Raw genomic sequence first — 20,529 nt, 5'->3', positions numbered from 1 at the left:
AATAATAACTTTACATTAACAGTTGAAATTTTTAACACCTGCAGTGAGAGGAATGGGTCCTTTCCCCAGCAAATTTAAACACAAATGAAAGCCACCTCTAAATATCAGTTGTAGCCTTGAAAAGAGAGTATTTAAGTACCTTCAGTTCACCTATGACCTCATTGCTTCACCTTCTTGGCTGAAACTTAAGCAGTCAATTTAGTTTATCTTCTGAGGGTATGTATTTGACTACTGTTTGATATGAGTAGAAGAAAATCTAATGAAGCAATACAACTGGAAAGGAACAAGGGGACACCAAGCATATCTATGTATATAAACGTGTGCATGTGTGTATATAAAAGCAATATACATAAATTATCTGAGTTCTTGCTAAGATTTTGATGATTAGAAGTCTTTTTAAATAGCCAATAGAAACTTTTTAAAGAAAAATTAAGCCTGATCGATGTATCAGTCTCTCTCTTGCCTTCCCTGCCCTGCCATGGAACCGCATATTGTTTCTACGGCGTATATTTTACTTGAGCAGAAAAGCAACAAACCTCAAGTAAAGCATTTGAGAGCAAATCCCAAGATGTTTTCAGAGATTAAAATTAAACATTTTGAAGACCTTCTCTTTCTCATAAAAAATAAATCATTCCAGTCAAGACTTTAGCAAGTGAACATCTTTTTACACTAGAAGGCCTTGAATAACTCTTTTGCTTCCCTAAATCCTATTAACGCTGACATATTTAATGAAACTGCTGCATACTGGCTGATGAATGTGTATAGGCTTATGAATGTTGTGTGTTTACTCACTTATAAAATGGTTTATTGGAAAAAGATCTTTGACTTTAATAACCTGAGGTAACATCTGCCATGAGAAAGATTTCCAGAATAGCATGCGAGACTAAAATATTGAATTAAAAAAGGAAAAAAAATGAAATCTATTTACCTTATTTTCTTTACTCCTGTCTTTCCACCTTTTTGCCTTTTGTCCTTACCGCTCTCTTGCAGTGACCTAGCCAGTGTTTCAAAGATAACTGGTTTTGGCCAGGTCTAGACACTTTGAACAGATGCAATGAAGCAGAAAAAAAGATTAGATAAATTGGAGATTTGTGTGAAGAAAGTAGTACCAGTGACAGCGCTCTTCACTTCATTGGCGCAGATCTATGGCTTAATGGGCTGAAAGCTGCTTCTTGGAAATGTCACGTAAGACTCATAGCTCAGGAGTGGGGAGGAAGACGCAGAGAAGCTGTGCAATGGGAGAAGGAGAAGCAAAGAGAGGGGAGGTAAATGAGGAAATAACTTCTAAAAGTTACTTCAGTTCTTCTGAATTTTTTTTATTTTTATTTAGAAAAAAAAAGTTTATCTGGCACAGTATAGTTATCTGACTAGATTTGGCAAGATGAGTGACCTTTCCTTTTAAAGTGGCATTCCTCAACAATTGCAGTTTACATCCAAACCATTTTGTAAGTGTTGTTTACCAGTCGTAGTATGTGTTGTGCTGGTTCTTGCATTGTGTGGTGTGAATTCATAAGAAGTTTCAAAATGATTGTGATAGACTGTCTAGCTTGTCCAGTGTTTATCTTGTGTGTAAGTTTTGATGATTGTAAGTGTCCAGCAGTTTATAGATTGGTAATCTGATATTTTCCATACTGCATTATGAAAGAGTTTACACAGTATTTGAGATTTCTCAAAGTGTTCCTTAAAGGCAGTTGTCATAGAAAGGAAGCAATTTGAATTTGCATGCATGTATTTGCTGTACAGTTTGAAAGAGATAACTCAATTAGCCACACAGAAAAAACTGTATTAAAACATGAAATAACGAAATCCTATGAGAAATTAATAAAAATTATGACCTTGCACTAACACATGGTTTGATAGTAGGAGGAAACTGAGCCAGCAAAAATGGCTCAAGAAAGAATAACTTGTGTTGCTGTCTAAAGTATGAAGCAGACCACAGACAGAAAGAGACATTTGAAAATTGGAGAAAGGCAGCATGGCAGCATACATTTATAACCCGTGGGTCATGCAGCATCTTTGGAGTACATTAGAATAGCTCTTCAAATGGTGGGTCAGAACAGTCCTTTTCCTATACAGGCCCCCAGAAACATTTCCCAACCAAAGTTGAGCCTGTATCTATTTAACTTTATATTGTGGTATTTCTCCTTGCTTTCGAATTTGTCAATAAAATCTGTTGTTATTGAAGATAGCTTGTGTTTCTCTTGGATGGAAAAAAAAATAGCCCTGTACTCTTTCCTTTGGGAGAGCAGGTAGGACCGAGGCAGTTCATGGAGGAGTTTATGGATATTTCCCTGGACGTTACCACAGAAATTCTCCTGAGAGTTAGCATGGGGACCGGAAAAGACAACAATAGAAATATCGAATGTGGTGTTTATGAAGAAAATACTGGTCCGTAATCTGGCTTTAGTCTGAGTTAAACCTGATTTTACAATATAAAATGCCCTGATTGTGTTAGAGGCAGGAAAGGTGTCATCAATATGATGGCTTAGTTGCCACATAACTTACAGGAAAAGTGAATTTATTACAGTTTCTACTTTTAATGCAGTCAAAACCAGGATTTATGTTAAGCTCCTAATATTAAATGTTGAAAGCCAATTGGATACTACATGTTTTGTAAAGCTGCTAATATTTAGATGTCAGGACCAGCTGGATTTAATGCAAAATACTTTGTCTTGAGCCATATGACTGTAGGGCAGAAAATGAAGAGTTGGTTGCATGGGCTGCTGAGGGCCAGTAAGAAGGCCATGAATGCTTTATATAGTATATGTAGAATATGTAGAAATCATATTTCTTTGATTTCATGGGAAGAGATTATGATTATTTTTAATTCTAAGGGGGCCAAGGAGTTAAGACAAAACTGAATAATTGAACATCCTATGAAGTACAAGTTAAAATGTGATTTTTCAGAGCAGTCATAGCTGCAGAAAATTCTGGCAACCTCATGCTCCTGAGGAGAAAAATATTCATGTGATTTCAGGAGGTTTATATTGCTTTAAAGGAGGTAAAAGTGAGGAACAGTGGAACAGAGATTCAGAACAAATAGCTGATGAGCACAGGGTGAACAAAGCCCAGCCCAAATTAGGCTGTTCTGGGATGGCTGCTTTGGCAGCTTCTGCAGCTGCTCCCACTTTCTGGAGTTTCTGGCTCCTCCTCCCCCTGGTTTTTCTATATACAGGATGGCTGGGGAGGAAGAGAAAAGCACTGCCAAAGTTCTTGCACTTTGAAAATGATGCTCTCCCCTACACAGATCTGGGTTCAGGACAGTTCAGTGAGTCTCCCTGTGTTTGCGGCAGTTCCGGCATCTTGCTGTAGCCTTGCACCACTCGTGCCTGTAATACAACAGTTCCTGCACCAGTTCCTGCCTTGAACCCCCAGGTTCTTTGAACCTGTTTAAAGTGTTTTTTTTCCCTTAGTATGCTAAAGTACAGGAGCCCTGGAACAGTTATCTTTTTTCTAAAATGTTTTTTAAAGTAATTTATTACACTGCCTTATCTGTGAATGTTTTTGGCACTTCTGCATTCTTTATCTACGTCGTGAATGACCCTGTAACAGAAGTGAACTAAACAGCTGGAAAATAATAAAACAGGCAGGCTTCAACTCTCTGTCAAAGTACATAACAGAGATTAAGTCTAGGCGTTTTCTGTGATATATTTTACAGTATTTTTAAGTGTTTCTTTGACAGTAATATCTAAATGTGTTATGTACCACTAGAGGATGAAAAATACCGTAGATAGAGCATTATGAGTTACTTTTGTTAGACTGTTAAATATATTAGGATCTGATATAGGTAATCAACCTATGAGTTTGAAGCTTCTTTTCTCTGTAGAACCATTAAATATTCTAAATGTTCTGTCACTTCCTTTCTGTTTTTGTGTTCTTTTGAGCTTTCTTGGAAGTTGCGCCTTAACACAAATACCTTTTGTGGTACTGTGCTGACTTTGTACATTTTTGTTCTGTGCAGGAGTTTTGAAATATATGATTAGCTTAGTGTTTTCCAGTGTGTAAGATACCTTCCCCCCATATGAAAGGAGATGCACAAAATTCAGTGTATACATCCTGTGCACTGAAGTATGTGATAACTAATACGAATGAATTGAGACTAGTTGAATTCAGACTAGTTACTTAAAGAAGATACAACCTTTTCTTGCTGGTGTTCACTCTGAACTTCAGTGTGAGAGAGCCTGATGTAGAATCAAATGAGTATAGAAACTAAGTAATCTGGGTATGAGTTGCTGCAAATACTTGGTACCTGTAGAAGTATATTTGGTTCTTAACAACAAGTTCTGTAAATTAAAACTTTGTTCTATATTTGGTGTTAAGTCATAGATAGCTATTTACTGTAGTGTGTGATAGTTGCCAAAGTGGATCAGCAACCATGATGATCTTAAATGGCAGATTTCTAAAAAAACAACAGCAAAATACACAGGAGAAGACAAATACAACTGCAGAAAGATATTTTAGTCCACTAAAAGTTGACCAGGACACACAAAATCTGTTAAAAATCAGGAAGTTAGTTAAGTGAAGCACACTACAAGTTTTGTTGGAAGCAGCAAAATAACAATCCCGTAGGATTTCTATGAAAATGTACATTATTGCTGCAGATTCATGAGGTGTTACGGCCTGCCGATGTAATGATTACTTAAGGAAAAAGAGAACAATGTTATGGCGTTTTTTCAGGTTTGTCATAGAAACAGAAAGGATAAAATACTGTAAGAAGCAAGGTGAATTGAAAGTATGTTTGAGATTACTCTCATCTGAGGTAAGATAGGAAAATGAAAGGAAGAATCTCAGTAAATCTCAGAAAAGATACAGCACATCATGTTACATTATGCTGATGGCACAGAACTGCTGTGTATCTGGAATTTCAAATGGAAAATGAAATCCTCATAGATACTTTTTTCCATGAATAGATGAATGAAGAAAGGGTAGGAGGACTAGATAGTCTTAAAAAGATACAGACATACTAGAGCTAAGAAGAAGCTGCTTCTGTTCACTGTTGCCCTGTACGCATGGTGCTAACTGAGCAGAGACTTTGTAAAGAAGGGGAGTGTTCTGGATATCGCGCCTGATTGTGCATCACAGCTTTTGCCCTTGGATGTTTCCCATAATAAGCCTTTGGAAAGTGTTAGGAAGGAACACTGGAATCAGTGGGCAAGGGACAGATAATCAGGTGTTTACACTGCAGGGAGTTAAAAAGGCCTTCTGTTACTGCGTGGTCTCGCCAGCTGAGCAAACCTTTCCAGAGTGGGTCATAGCTGAAGGGAAACGTAGCAGTAGCAAGGCATCGGGTAATTACCAAATAGAGATGACTGTACAAAGCAAGTTAGAACTACAGTTCTGAAAAGAGAGAGACTTCTATGGTTTCAGTGGTTGTGAAAATCAAGATGACGTGCATTTAGTGATGAACTGTGAAAAACAGACTGCTGGTTGAAGGTAAGAAAACTTAACTGTAAAGTCTGTTGTCTTTTTTTACTGTTGTAAATATAAAGAATGTATAAGGTTTTCCTGAAGTCCTTGTTACAGTAAAAGCTCAATTAAAACTTTGAGGGATTGGTGGAGAAGAGGTGTGTCTTATGTCTAGAAAGCATAGTACCTGTTGTTGATTTGGGGATTGCTTTAATTCTACATTCATCAATGTTTTCTTTAATAACAGTTATAATCCTGCTTCTTGGATTCTTCCTCTTCAGTTGTTAATATGACAGCCCTTCTGGTTCCTGTCCCTGAGGCACTGCCTGAATTTCTGCCAGTGCTGACAATCATAACTTTACCCAACCCTCCTTCCCTTGCCCTATTTGTTTAATGTTAAAATCTCCTTAAACTTTATTTAGTCACTAATGATATATTTCCATTATATTTTACATGTCTCAAAAGTTAATGGATGATAGGTCTAGAGTCCAATGTTTCCCAGCAGGATGGGGAACATCACGGGTAGCAGCAGCAAATTTTTGCTGTAGCCTGACACACATGTGAGAGGCCAGCTAGTAGTTGTAACTGATGTCCTTGCTGCTGCAGCTTTCAATGATGATATAACAATACTGATACTGCTTTGGGGCAAATATCAGATGGATAGTGCTTTAAAATGCATCAAAAATTGAAGTGCCTGTGCTGGGAATTGCAGCTGGATGAAGATAAATTTTTGGTTGTAATAAGGTAGCTTGTGGGGTTTTTTGTTTTTTTGTTTTTTTTCCCCCCCAACCCCCAAACTTTGTTACCATAATCCATTTTTACCTGTAGGCTTATTTTAATCTCATGTGTTGTTGGACATTATAAAGCAAAGTGGCTTCATTCTGATTTCTTTTGACTCATGGTGGTGGTTGTTGTTGTTGTTTAGGAAACCAGAATTGACTGACTCTGCCTCTCTGCTAGAGACCTTCAAGTTTCTTGAAAATGCAGCTGCAGACTTCAGTGATGAAGAAGATGAAGAAGATATTGAAGGGAGAGAGAAAACAATCATTGATACCTCAACAGTGAGTGGAAAAAATAATTGAAAAAGTTGCGAAGAACAGAAAAAGTGTGAGATTAATAAGATGCCTATTTGCAAAGCGTATGACTGTGTATGTACAGGCACAAATCCTTAATGCATCTTTATGATGGTCTGTCCAAGCATGTGTGCATAAGAACAGATATATATGCATTTCTGAGTTTATGCATACAAATTAAGCTTGTTTATCTATATTGCATTTTAGATGTTTGCAGTGACAGATTAAAAAACATTTTTAATTGTCCTTCTACTGTTCCATATTGCCTAGTGTTTTTGATATACATCATACTCAGTTTTTAAGTTACCAGGTGTCCTTTTTTACAATTTTCAGCTTAGTTTGAGGGTATTGCTTGTAATGCTGCATGTCAAAATGCATTATTTCTTGAATATTTATGTAAATATAATTGAATATTTAAAAAGACTTGTAGGAGTTTCTCCCTGAAGAGTACAGAACTGAAATACCAGGTTTCTCTTTAAATAGCTTGTGAAAGGAAGAAAAGTATGACACGAAAACTACTAACATATGAGTAATCAACTTTTTATTTGTTTATTCAGTCAAATAGCTAAAACTCCCTCATGATTTATAATTTGCAATATAAATTGGTCATATAACCAGATAAAATAAAATAGGTGCATAGTATCTGTATGTGATTTTGTTCTCCTCTTTTCAAAATTAATATTTACTCAATGATTTATGTATCTTTAAAAATTGAAGCTGGTATCTGAGTTATGATGGAAGTGAAATGAAGATCAATTTTAGAGTTTTTAAAGAGAATCTTTGTAAACTTGTTCCCACCATAAATGGACTGTGAACTAGTGTCTGAGACTTCTCTGTAAAAGTATCTGTATATTCAATATGCCAGACAAAGCAATTAAGTTTAATTTGTAGTATTGTTTCAGGTCTTGAAATTGGCCCTCTGTATTTAGAGGGAACAGCCATTCTTCCTCATGAACTATGGGATATTGTCCATATAATGAACTCTTGTGGGACTGACCCTTATCAAGATTCCAAGTCAAAATACGGTGGTGAATGTAACTTTTTTTTTTTTTCCTAGAAGTAAAATTTTTGCTGACGATTTCAGCGGCATCACTTCATGTGTTAGTTAAATCACCATAAGGTAGCCAGTCCGTTTTGACTATTGAGGAAAAGCAAATTAAGTATGCTATTAGGTCCTTCATTAAAATATTTCTTTTTTAATCAACTACCAAGTTAGCTTTTGAATTCGTAAGGAATACGCAGTTTAAACATGGAAGCAGCATATTTAAATAACAGTAATGTCTGAGGAAGTATTCAGGATGGAATGATTTTTGCCAGAATGTGAGCAAATCAGCACTTGGCAGTGTTTTTTTCCCCCGCCCCGATCTCATGTCATCTTGGTCTGTAAGTGGAATAATTTCATAATAAAAGAGTTTGAAAGGCTATTTTCAGAGAACCAGAGCCAATTTTGCTTTGCTCAAGTCTTTTGAAAACATTCTATATACTTTTTTAACATCTAGTAAAAGAAAGTTTGTACTTTTCTTGGATTAAAAAGACTAATAATCTGTGTCAGTGTAGGTATACTATCGAGAGATTGAATATTGATGGTTCTCGATGGTGACAGGATGAGAGGCAATGGGCACAAACTGAAAATTCTACAGGAATTCTAGCTGAACAGGAAATTCTAGCTGAACATAAGAAAATATTTCTTCACTATGAAGGCAGTTGAACACTGGAACAGATTGCCCAGAAAGGTTGTGGCATCTCCATCCTTGGAGATACTCAAAACCTGACTGGACACTCTCTTGGGCAACCTGCTTTAGGTCAGCCTGCTTGAGCAGGGGGTGTTGGACCAGATGATCTCCAGAGCTCCCTGCCAACCTCGGCTATTCTGTGATTCTGTTACAGGAAGAAAAATCTACAGCTGACTTCATTTTGGCTTTGAATTTGAACAAAATCCGTATGCATATTCTAGATTTGCTTATTAATGTGTACTTTTCTGCTTCCCCAACTTCCTGTTAGAATTTTGTGTAAGAGAGGAGATAACACTGCTAGGTATAAAGGTGTACTTTTAGTTTAATTGAACTTTTTCCCTCCCTTCCTGACCTTTCAGATTGTGAGGAAAAGAGTGTTGTCTGACAGCAGTGAAGACAGAGATACAGAAGAAGCTTTGAAAGAGTTTGACTTTCTGGTTACTTCAGATGAAGGTGATGGAGAATCAAGAAGTTCAGGAGATGGAACAGACTGGGGTAAGGCAATGTAATGGACTGTACCAGGAGGAAAAAAAAATGTGCTAAGCACAGAGTTGACTGACTGTGATCTTTGTCAAAATGGCAGCACCTTTTGAGTATCCCTACAGTAAATCCTTCATTGGCAGACTGAGGTCCTCTTGGCATAATATCCTCATTTTTCTGTATACTGCTTTTATGCAAAAATTCTCAGAGGTTTATGCTTCTAGTCATTTTGCCTTTTTTGTCTTTTTTTTAATAAGGCAGATAAAATTTGAATTTTATGAGTAGAATTTCAATGTGTTTTTTAGTGATCCGTGCTAATGAAGGACTCTGGAAAAAGTTATATTTTATAATTACGAGCATGAAAGATATTTCAACCTTCTGCTTCCTCCCACTTTGATACAGAGAGTAATGTGACTCATAAAGATTGAATTAGTTGTACTCTATTCATATGTTAGCAGTTCAGGCAGTATGATCTATTGTGTTGCTCAGATTTTCTTTTATAAGTTAGCAAATGTATACATTTTTTTTAAGCCCTCTAGTCAAAATGAGAAAACAGTTTGGGAAATTTCTGTGTCCTTGAGGTTAATGTCATGCATTCCAGGTTGCCAGAATCCACTTTACCTTGACATAACTTCTCTGCATAAGTCCACTATATAGGGAAGGGAAGAAGGAAGAGAACCATGATTAAATCTTTTGGTGGGAAGTTGTTTCCTCCTAAAGCTTCTCTGCAAAGTCTTACATGTAAGGGGGTACAAAGAGGGCTTATGAAAGATGAATGGGAAGTAATTGGCCTTTTCAATGAAATTGAAACCTTGACAGACAAATTGGTCATGGTAGCTGTGGCTCTCAGGTGGGTTAACAGCTCTGAGGTTCTGTATTTCACTGAAATTACCAGCTCATGGTTGGACCTCAAATTATTGTTTAGTGTGGTGTAGCGTCTCTATTTAAGAAGATAACTTCTCGATATCTCTAGATATAGCAGTCAGTATTCTGTTCCCCAAATACATTTAGGAATGTTATTCTTCAGTAAAAATATATTTTTTAAGTTTTTCTAGTATTTCTTCTCTTAAAACTTTATCAATTTATTCTTGGTAAGTGCAGCTCTTGCTTGTGTTACTGAAATGTTAGTATGTCAACTGGAGCTTTTTTGTTCTCACATAAATTCACACGTCTAATTTATTTTTACTTTCATTGATGACAGCTGAGTACAAATCAGCAAAAGTCTAACATTGAAAAGATACTGTCATGGAAAGCAGTAGTTTTGTTTCCAGAAATATTAAGACTTCTTTCTGAGTTACAACGATTCATGTTTTTAAATTCTTTCTATTTCACAACCTATGTCTTTGATGATATTGGTCTATGAAATAACCTTCTTCAGTGAACTGCCATTATGAATCACTTATGTCAATTTGATTTAAGCAAAACTGTTATATGTAGCATAGGAGAGAGCAATGTTGTTTATTGAGGATAAAAGCAAACAGAGGAAGACCTTGCTTCATTTTGATTCTAAGCAATATTGATTGATTATAGTAATTTGTGGCACTCATTTGACTCTAAAGAGCCTCAGAAGTGTTCAATTGATTTTTAACTATAAAGCCCTTTTACAGGAGTTCAAGATCCACTTTGTGAACTTGAATATAACCTGTGGGACATGCAGAAAGTATCCTGGGACATTCTATAGAAAATGAAGTTATGGAGTAGTTTCCAGACAACAGTGCTACCTATTATAAATCCATATATATATTTTGTTGGAGGAAGCAAAAAATTTCATCTAGCTGGGGAGGAAAACATGATCAAAACTTTTAGCTTGGTCACTGAAACAACTGTTTTTTCCCTCAAACATGACCTTTTTGAATTTCTCATCACACAGTTTTTGATCATTAGTGATACTTAATTGGACATGCGTATTAAGAGGACATGACTTAGTCCACAGACCATCTTTCCAGGAGTTTCTCTTCAGTTTATTAATACACCTTTACTTTGATAGCTACTTTAAAATTACTTCAAGACTTTGGGTCTTGAGTTAATCTATCACTCGTGAGTATAGGATCATAAACTATCACTGCAAGGTTCAAAGGGATCTTCATCCTGTCCAGTTTCCTGCTCAAGCAGGTCTGTCTACAGTGGGTTGCTCTGGGCTTTGTTCATGCCAAGTTTCGAATGTCTCCAAGAATGGAGAACCCGCAACCTCTTGCGACCTTCTTCCAGTGCATCTTATGTCTGTTGCCTCCTGCCCTTCCATGGTGCGTGTCTGACCAGAGTCTGGCTCCCCCTCCTTTGCAGCTGCCGATTAGGTAATTGCAGGCAGCAGTAAGATCTCTTTTTTGCCATTGTATCTTAAGGCTGAACAAACACAGTTCTCAGCCTCTCCTTGTACATCATCTGCTCCAGGCTTCTTAACCATTTAATGTCCCACCACTGGACTTGCTACTCTAGGTCAATACTGCATATTTACTATTATACATATAAGGCTCCCCTATATAGGAAATATTATACTAGATGCAGTACTGCAGATGCGGTCTCACAAGTGCTAAGCAGAGAGGAATGACGACTTCCCTTACCCTGCTGACTACATGCTTGTTAATACAGCCCAGCGTGTGGTTGGTCGCCTTTACTGCAAGGACACACTGCTGACTCCTGTTCAATTTGTTGTTGCATAGGATCCCTAAGTCTGATCAGTCAGCCCCCAGAATAACCCATCTCTGTTTTTATATCTTCAATCCAAATGTAGTGACTCCAGCTTAGGAGTGGTAGTGGCGTGTTTCCTCTGCAGACTTTTTAATATCCTTACTGCATATTATTCTGAAGATAAGTTTATTATTGTTTATATTTTAGAAGGGCTACAATAGTTTTTTAATGTGCAAAATGAGCTTTGTCTAAAGCATAAGGAATTACTATTTAAATAGTAAGTATAAGGTTGAGATCTTAAACAGGAAAATAAAGCAAAAAGATAATGCATTTTAAAAAATGCATAGCTGTAGTGGTCATGAAAATAGATATATGTAAGAAAAAAATGTATTATCTCCCCCTTTTCAGATGTAAATTATTTTTCTAAGCTGCCTTAGAACAGTCTTTCCATATATAGAGGAAAATGTATTGGAAGTTTGAATTTCAGTAGCACCCTTTGTTCAAAAAATCGCTGAATACTGTACTCTTGAAAGAAAACTTCATTTCTGTATAATGTTGTGGGGGAAGCAAATTGAGAGAGATATTTACAAAAAAATTATTTTATTTTTTATCTAGATCTTCTGTCTGTGAAAAATACACGAAACTTAACATGCCTAGTGACAAAGACTAATAATTCGGGCTTTTTCCCCTTTTGTGAAATTTCATGGCTTTAATGCTTTAAGATTTTATTCAGAGTTTGGTGAAATGTGTACTATGTTCAGAAATTATTAGATGTGCTGCTGCTTTGTAAAATGACATATCACAAAGACGAATCAAAATTTCAAATCTAGTGACACAGCATCCATATTGTAAAGTTATGTTGACCAATAACATAACTGCTGCTTTTAGATATAATTTGTTCCCTGAAGGAAAAAAAATGCTGAAAAATATTTCCTGATTTATTGTAAAATAAATGTTGCTTAAATTTATGAACTGATATGTATTTGGTTATAGAGACTAGATGTGAGAAATCTCATCTCAGTTTCTTTTTAAGAAAATTCTGAGCAAATGCAAGTGGAATATGAGTAGCAGTTTTACAGCTTTCACAAGCTTCGTGCTATTTCTGTCTGCTTAAAATAAAAGACAAATGCCATTGACAGCAGCTGTTACCTCCTTCAGTGGAGATCACGTGGTGACATTATTGAAAAAGGATGTTTCATTTGTTTCACTTTGTTTAGAAAAGGAAGACCAGTGTCTCATGCCTGAAGCCTGGAATGTGGACCAGGGAGTAATAACCAAACTCAAGGAACAATACAAAAAGGAGCGCAAGGGGAAAAAGGGGGTGAAGAGTAAGTGGAAAACATTGCACCTTAAAATCATAAATCCCACGTCTTTCACACCCTTAATTCTATCTCTCTTTCAATGTTTTCCTAAAATTACTTACTCTTTTACTTTGCTGCTCCTGACTGCTTTCCTGTTCACCAGTTCTCAGGGGTTGAAATTAATGATAGTCAATCAAGTTACCTGATAAATAGTTGGATTAGATATAAGTTCTTCCAACCAGGTGTTGGATTAATTCAAAATGATTGCTTTGAACATGGATTGTGCTTTTATTATGTAAAATGTTTAATACTTCCCATTTTAACTTAGAGAATTTCAGAACCCTATCTTAGTGAAAACATGCCAGTTTCACAGGAGGTGTTTTGAAGTCTGGTATGTAAATTAAAAAAAAAAAAACAGAAACTGTCTTGAGTATCGTATTAGATGACAGAGGGAGAAAACAGGTTAATTTCTACCCCTGTTTATACTTAACATTCACAACATGGAAGTCATGCTCTCATCATAATTCCTTGTGCAGGGCTCGAAATAGGAAGTAACTCTGATCATCAGTTTATTTGCAAAACACAGGATTTATTTATCAACTTTTTTATGTGTGGGACTAATCTTTAAAAATGCTGGATATTTTTATCCAAACAAACAGCTGTGATCAGTATCTGAAACGCAGTTTCTAGCCCTGTATTACAGTTTTTATGTTTCTTGAAACACAAATCCATTTTGTAAAACCAATGTTTTTGATTAAGTAAGCCTTAAAACCTTCTTGAACTCAGTGTTTAAAATGAAACACTGTATTCACAACTATATTTCAAACATTTAGCCATGCTGAGAATTCATATGTGAATGATGTAATTTAAAAATACTGCACGTAGCTCAATAAGAAATTTGAGGGATATTTCTCCCTTTGTGGGAAGATGCTTATAAACACCAAGGAAATTCTCACTTACAGAGAGACATGCAGACCAATGCTAAAGATGTCAGCTCCTCGCATCATTGTTTGAGGCTGACTTATTTTGTTACTCTTTGTATTTAACTGATACCCAATATCATAACCTACTGCTCAGCAGTTGGTTATGTTGCTGAAATTACACTATCAAATATACAAAATAAACCTCCATTTTTTTTTAAAGCAAATTGTTACATACCTTAATTAAATTCATTAAGTGATAAGAGCAATATCTTTGTCATCTTCAGAATCTTTTAAGTTACTTGAAGATGTTGCAAGTCTGGCAAGAAGTTGAGCTGGTCAACAAGAGTGTTAATGTTTCACAAAATCAATTCTAAATTTCTTTATACTTAAGACAGCAAGGACATACCATTATATGACTTAAATGCAAATTACTTTTATAACTTCTTGTCTGTGATTTTTCTAAAGTATGCGGATGTGCTATGTAGTGTCAGGGTAAATAGCTGTAGAGTTAACTTAGCAGAAATACTTTAATCAAGTTATTGAAATGATACTCTTGAAAAGCTATTGAGTACACTTTATCTTTGATAATAAAATTAATATTTAATTGTTAATATAGACCTAGATATTATTGAAACTTCTATCAAATATTTGTGAGAAAAATATCTGATGTAAGGCAACATTGGACATCCAGTGCTCTTTCATGAAGATAAACGCTGCTCAGCACACTTACAGTACGTTTTGGATGGAGGTTTGATCTTGGGACACCAAATGGTTTACCACAGTACAGAAATTAAGCATCTTTCCATGGATAAACCATCGTTGGAAGGGCATCAGTGCAGAAAAGTCAAGATGAATCACAACCTATAATCACCTATTCATAATATTGCACATAGTGAAGAAGAGTGTGAGGAAGGAAGTCTGGGGAAAAAGAAGGGACTAAATATTGTGACATTAAATTGTACAAAGTATGTTTTTATGATTTTTAATATGATCATAAATGGTGTTTAGACACTGAACTGCTACTAAGTAAAATACTGTGTTTTACATAAAGCAGATATTGTAGTAAAACAATCTTGCAAAATCTTATTTACTGTTTTCCTGAATCAAATAATACATTCTGACAGACAAGTTAAATACCATTTAGTTCATTAATCATCATTATGGTTAGGGTGGGCAAAGCAGAGTTTGCAACTGCATTAGTAAACTTATGATTTTGCAAGGCTGTAGTAAACACTCCTGTGAAGTAGTTTAATAAGATCATACATATATTAGAGTACACTTCTGTCTTAAAGCTGCTTAAAAATAGCTGTATTATTTGCTGGTCTAGGAAAAACCGTAATGGACTATGGGTAAGACATTTTCCCATTCTTAATTAAACTTACAACAGGAAAAACTACCGAAGATATGTTTCAGCCTCAATCCTATATAAAACAGTCAAAACAGGGATGTGGGAAAATGATGGAGCAAAGTACAGGTAAGTGTCAAGAAGGGCATGGGTCTTCACCATATGTAGCTTCAGGAAGTAGGCCAGTGAATCTAGTTGCATTTATAATCTAATATAACTATAATAATTTTTTTAGATTATGTAGTTCCACGATACTACACTACTGCACAAATAAATTTTAAATAATCATGTTATCATACGAATATGCTTCACAAAGTATCTGATACACAAATTTTAAAATATTCACACGTTTGCACTTGCTTTGGAAAAGTAAATATTTTAATAATCATTCTGATGCTGTGAATCAATTGGAGGCATTCTTCAGCTTTCCATGCAAATAGCAGTATGAGTTTATAAATGTGGGGAAAATTGTATATTCACAATTCTCAGTTGCTTCCATCACTTTCTTTTCAAAAAATTCATTTCATGCTGGATGATTAGTTACTGTCAAAAATAGGTGCTCATTAGTTTTTCTGTGGTAGCATTATGTACAAGGTAGGATCCATTGTTACATGTGTTGCTGTAGCATATTTGATGTGATAAGTAGCATTGTTTTGAATTACACATAAACCATTTCATTTTTTGTTTTTTTGGTTAGGGCCCAACAGGTCAAAGCTGCAAGATATGCTTGCAAACTTGAGAGATGTTGATGACCTCCCTTCATTACAGCCATCTGTTGCACCTTCTTCCAGGCCCAGTAGCTCAAGGCTCATTGAACATGAGATAAACAGGACAGATGAAGGCAAGTATTTAAAATGTATATACACACTTTTAAAGTGTAGATGTTTATAGGAACAGCTGCTTAAAGATTATCCTCTAAGACTTCCACAGCACTTTACAAATACTGATTCAGTGTTAACCTCTTCTATCTAAATGAGATAAACAGCACTCCCATTCCTCCCCTCCAGTCATTACTGGGAAAGTAAAGACACCTAGGTAAAGCCTTGAGTGAATGCCTTTGAACACAGCAGAAAAGACTTATTTAGTACTTCATGGCTTTATAATATGAGGGTCTTAAGTTGCTTGCCTGTGTTCATACTCAGGTCTGCCAGAGTCAGGTGTGGAACATAATCTCTCAAGACATTAGAGCATCTGTTTTCCTCTCCATGCACATGATACAATTTATGTTTATATATATCTGTGTGTGTGTGTGTATGTGTATATAGGAATAGGTATGCGTATGTATGTCTTTTTTTATATATGTTAAAGTAGAAGGATAAAGAAGCTCTTCAAGTAAGCATACAGGTGACTAGGTGTAGCTTGTAAATGCACATGGAGACTTCATCCAGGATCTTACAGAAGAATGTATACAACTTGCCGATATATTCATTTCCATAATCTGTTCCAAAAATTCTCATAGTAGCTAAGTCAAAGTATGGAAAGCTGTCCATCTTTACAGTGCTCTGTCTCAAATGTGGCATGTGATCCCTTACCTTCATTAATATTACCTCTGTGAGTTGCTAATTCGTGTATCTGATTTGACATTCAAATTGCCTAAATATGCAGCATAATAAAATAAATATATTAGGATATATTAATTTGTAAAAGATCATATCATACACTCTTTATTTAAATGGTAAATATGTCATTAGAAGAATGAGCAAAACATAGCAGTGGCTTAGCAGTCTTTCAGTGAGTGTGAAAAAGTAGGTCGGCCAAATTATAATTAAGATGCACAAAAAAACCTCGGCATGTGGCATAGTTACTAAAGATCTCGGTTGTTCTACTTCCTACATGCTCAGTGATTTTGTTTATGAAAGGATGGGGTAACTTAGCAACACTTTGAAAAGTGAAGGAATTTTTTGTTGAATGTTTGCTTTCCAACTTTTCTCACATGTGCTAGAAGCCATAATAGCAGAGCTTTATTTTCATGTCCTTTCAAGTATGTGTTTTTAATTCAGAGTCTCAGATGGACTCGCAGAAAAACAAAAGAGGACAGTTAATTTTTATTAGTCTGAGTTCAGTATTACAAGCCGTTAGTTGCATATTCCTTTATAAATCTGAGACCCTCTGATATTTCTGGCATTCAAATCTTGTTATCCTAGTAGCATTTCAAATTTGATGTTAAATTCGTCAGAATACAGGAATTTGCTGGTAGCACTAACAGCAGTCCCATATATATTGTGTTGAATGGAGTTTTGCAGCACAAATGCGAGAGAGAGAGAGAGAGAGCGCGCGTGCGCAGTAGTTTATACTCCGCATCAGGGTGTGAAGAGATGTTTGTGATTAGTAACTTGAACTACTCAAACAGTAGAACTTTGAAGGATGTCAAAAAAACCTTTTACTTGTTTGTGAAAGGTAACAGGAAGCAAACAGGGCATTTTAGAGAGGTGTGAGTGTGGAATGGAAAGATGGTGAAGACGAGCTTACCATATGCTGCATGGACTAGAGAGGAACTGAATAACATCTGAATCTGAAGCGCTAAGAGGAGGAAGAAGCCTGAATAGATCAGGCTATTCATTGTAAGCCATAGTTTGTTTTGTTTAAACTTGGTGTTTCTGCCATTAATATTTTGAGAATGAGATGGTGTTTCCTTTCCTCCGTTGCTGACAGCAACAGTATTTGCAAAGGCTTGTGTTTGCAGTGAAACTAAAAGGAAAAGATAAATTGTAATTTATTGAAAAACCTTTGTAACTTGAGATACAAAGTTTATAAAATTGAGGGTCTGTCATGCCCAAAGATAACACATTTTTGTGTGTTCAGCCCGTCTATTTGTGATGTATGGCTATTGTCTTGGAGAGTTGTAGTAGACAGAAGCTGGTAATGGCACAGCTCTTTCCAATTATATTGCATAAGGCTCTGCATCAAATGGTGCAAGTGTATGAACTATACTTCCCTTAGTCTTCTGTCCTTCCATCTCTAGTGAATCTGCCATCAAGCATGCTTATATTACAGTGACTGGTGCTCCTATAGGCATGCTGTATAGCAGCTGTAAACTAGTAAGTGTGGATACTGCTAGTAAAAACCTGGAACTCAGTGCTGACTAACCTATTGGGTAGTTAAACTGATTTTGCAAGCAGCAATGAATCCTCTGCTTCCAGTCATATTGCTATGTTGGAGTGCATGTAAACAAACCTTATTGTAGACATACTTTTGGATACATGTATGTGCAGCATTAAGAAGAAGAAGTCTAATTTTTTTATTAGGACGTCCTCTGTATGTGTTGCTCCCCCTAGTTATTCTTGTATACTTTTTTTGCTGCTTCTTCAGAGTCTTGTGTATTTTATAGGGGAGTTGGGGAAGAGCCTGAGGTTCTGTGCTACTTTTGCATTATACATGCGTGAATGATAGCATACTCTTCCCTCCTGTGACTAATTGTGCTCATTGTCCTAAGTCATGCAGACTTCAAGTGCAGATATTATGTTCAGAGGGCACCATTTATTGAGAAGCAGGGTGATTACCTTTAGAATGTTTTTTGTCCGCATCCTTTTATATCTTTTTGTCCCCAGCTACTTGAGAGATTGTTTAGTATTTTGAAAGTAGATAATATATATGCTTTTGTTAATCAACATTGTATAAACCTATGTTTCTATATGTGTTTTTCTTTTTGTTTCTTTTCTTGCAGTGGAAGCTTTAACATTCCCTCCTTCTTCAGGAAAGTCTTTCATTATGGGAACAGATGAAGCCCTTGAAAATGAGCTGGGTCTTGGAGAGCTCGCAGGCCTTACAGTAGCCAATGAGGCAGATTCACTGACTTACGATGTAAGTGGTTATTAATAGCAACTCAAGGTCCTACTGTCTCTACATGCTGAAGGCAGATGGCAGTTACATCCATGTAGACTCAGCAGAAAGATGTCTCGTTTAAAATTATGCTGCCAAAGGATATCACAAGTTTTTCTTGAAATATCTGTTTTCTCCCTATGCAGTAGCCTTCAAGCTGTCTTCAAGCCTCCCTCCTACAGTTCTTAGCATGCTGTTTCATTCAAATAGTTGAAAGATTAAAGTAACTGTAATTGGCGATAGTGATACAGGGGCACTGTGTACCCAGTGATGGAGTTGGGTTACATGCAACATCAGGAATAGCATGGCCAGCAGATTGAGGGAAGTTGGTGTCTTCTCCGCTTGTGGCTGGTGAGGCCATACTTGTAACCAGTTTTGGGCCCCTCCACTTCAAGAGGGTTATAGAAAAACAGGAGAAGTTGAGGGAACTTGACTTGCTCACTCTGATGAAGAGGCTAAGGGGTGCTACAATAGCAGCCTGTAAGCATTGGCAAAGTGCTGATACAAAGATGACAGAGCCAAACCTCTTGGTAGTGTCAGGTGATACAGCAAGGGGCAACAGTCACAAATTGTGACTTGGGAGGCCAAGCTATGTTGGGCTTTATGAAAAAAATACTATATAGGAGAGTGGTGCAGCACTGAAGCAAGTTGCCCAGAGAGACTGTGGAGTTCCTGTCCTTGAAGGTGTTTGAGACCTGGCTAGGGAAAGCTGTGGCTGACTTCATCTGGTGTTGGTGTTGATAGTCTAATTTCAAGTGGGAGGCTGAACAGAGGTCTTTAGGTAGGAGGCCTTTGTAGCCAGCACTTCTATGATTGTGTGTGCAGCACAGCACTTGTAAGTTATATATGGCTGCCTTCTATTTCACTTCTCATGGGAAGTGTTTCTTAAAATTGCTTCTTTGCAGCCATATGCAACTTCTGTCTATATTTCCGATCTCTTGCAAAAAGATACTTTAGATATTACTTTAATCACTTGTTCCTTTGTGATCTGACAACTTCAGATGAGCCTTGCCATTGCACTGTCCAGCTCTGTCAAAGTTGAGGCAATTCAGAAATGACTGAGTACTGCATGTTGGAGAGGACCGTTACCTTCAGCAAACCTGACTGGGATTTTACTATCACAAATCAAATCCAGGACTTCAAAACTAACTTGCAGGTCCTTACTCTGAAGAAGCTCTACCTTGTGTGTACTTATAGAGGCATATATTACACAGCTGATACGATTTGCACATAGTCTATGAATGACACTGCAGAGGCATGTATGTGACTTTTGTGAATCATCAGGTTTGCAATGATTTTAAATTCAGTATCTTAGTTTTATCTCCTAATTTATGCTCAGCATGAATTTTTTTTTTAATCTTGCCCAGCTCTCTCTTCAAAAAGATGTACAAGTTCCACTTCTTTTCCAGTTACACATGAAATTTCTGCTGATTTTTTTTAAATTTAGAGATGATAACGAACCTAATCCATCCATACAAAATCTTACTGCTTTCATTGGTCAACTTTATTGTTCAGATGTCCATAAAATCTTTAGTGTCGTTTGTCCATGTCTCCACATCTTGAAGGAACAGCTTTCATTTATTGAAATGTAGCATTTCTTTACACCCCCCACCATCCCTTCCTCCATGCATGGGAGTATTAACTTCTGTTTGTTCACTGATTAAATGCCTTTATTAAGCCAGTCACTGTGATCAGGAATTCATAGTCATTCTTACCTCACTCCTTACCTTTTCTAGCATTGACAATTTTAAAAATTCTTATTTGGGAAGCTCCTCTCTCTTGTTGCTTTGATCTTTATGGAAGCAGAATAAATGATTAGTT

At 36.4% G+C, this 20,529-nt stretch overlaps 1 protein-coding gene across 7 annotated transcripts in view; it reads left to right on the top strand.

Moving 5' to 3' along the window:
• Nucleotides 1–20,529, top strand: part of STRN (striatin) — a 73,667-nt gene that overhangs the window by 31,674 nt on the left and 21,464 nt on the right. For 6 of the 7 annotated variants that reach the window (XM_064509446.1, XM_026102587.2, XM_064509448.1 and 3 more), the window contains exons 6-11: nt 6,332–6,467; nt 8,572–8,707; nt 12,538–12,648; nt 14,932–15,018; nt 15,587–15,730; nt 18,554–18,690. In XM_064509446.1, the coding sequence (XP_064365516.1) occupies nt 6,332–6,467; nt 8,572–8,707; nt 12,538–12,648; nt 14,932–15,018; nt 15,587–15,730; nt 18,554–18,690 (751 nt within the window). The remainder of the gene's footprint in view (nt 1–6,331; nt 6,468–8,571; nt 8,708–12,537; nt 12,649–14,931; nt 15,019–15,586; nt 15,731–18,553; nt 18,691–20,529) is intronic. The other variant, XM_026102588.2, reaches the window with a different exon arrangement.

This window comes from Dromaius novaehollandiae, chromosome 3 (assembly GCF_036370855.1).
Source record: "Dromaius novaehollandiae isolate bDroNov1 chromosome 3, bDroNov1.hap1, whole genome shotgun sequence".
NCBI classification, from domain to species: Eukaryota; Metazoa; Chordata; class Aves; order Casuariiformes; family Dromaiidae; genus Dromaius; species Dromaius novaehollandiae.
The sequence above is the reverse complement of the archived record's forward strand: the minus strand, read 5'-3'. Positions and strand labels throughout refer to the sequence as shown.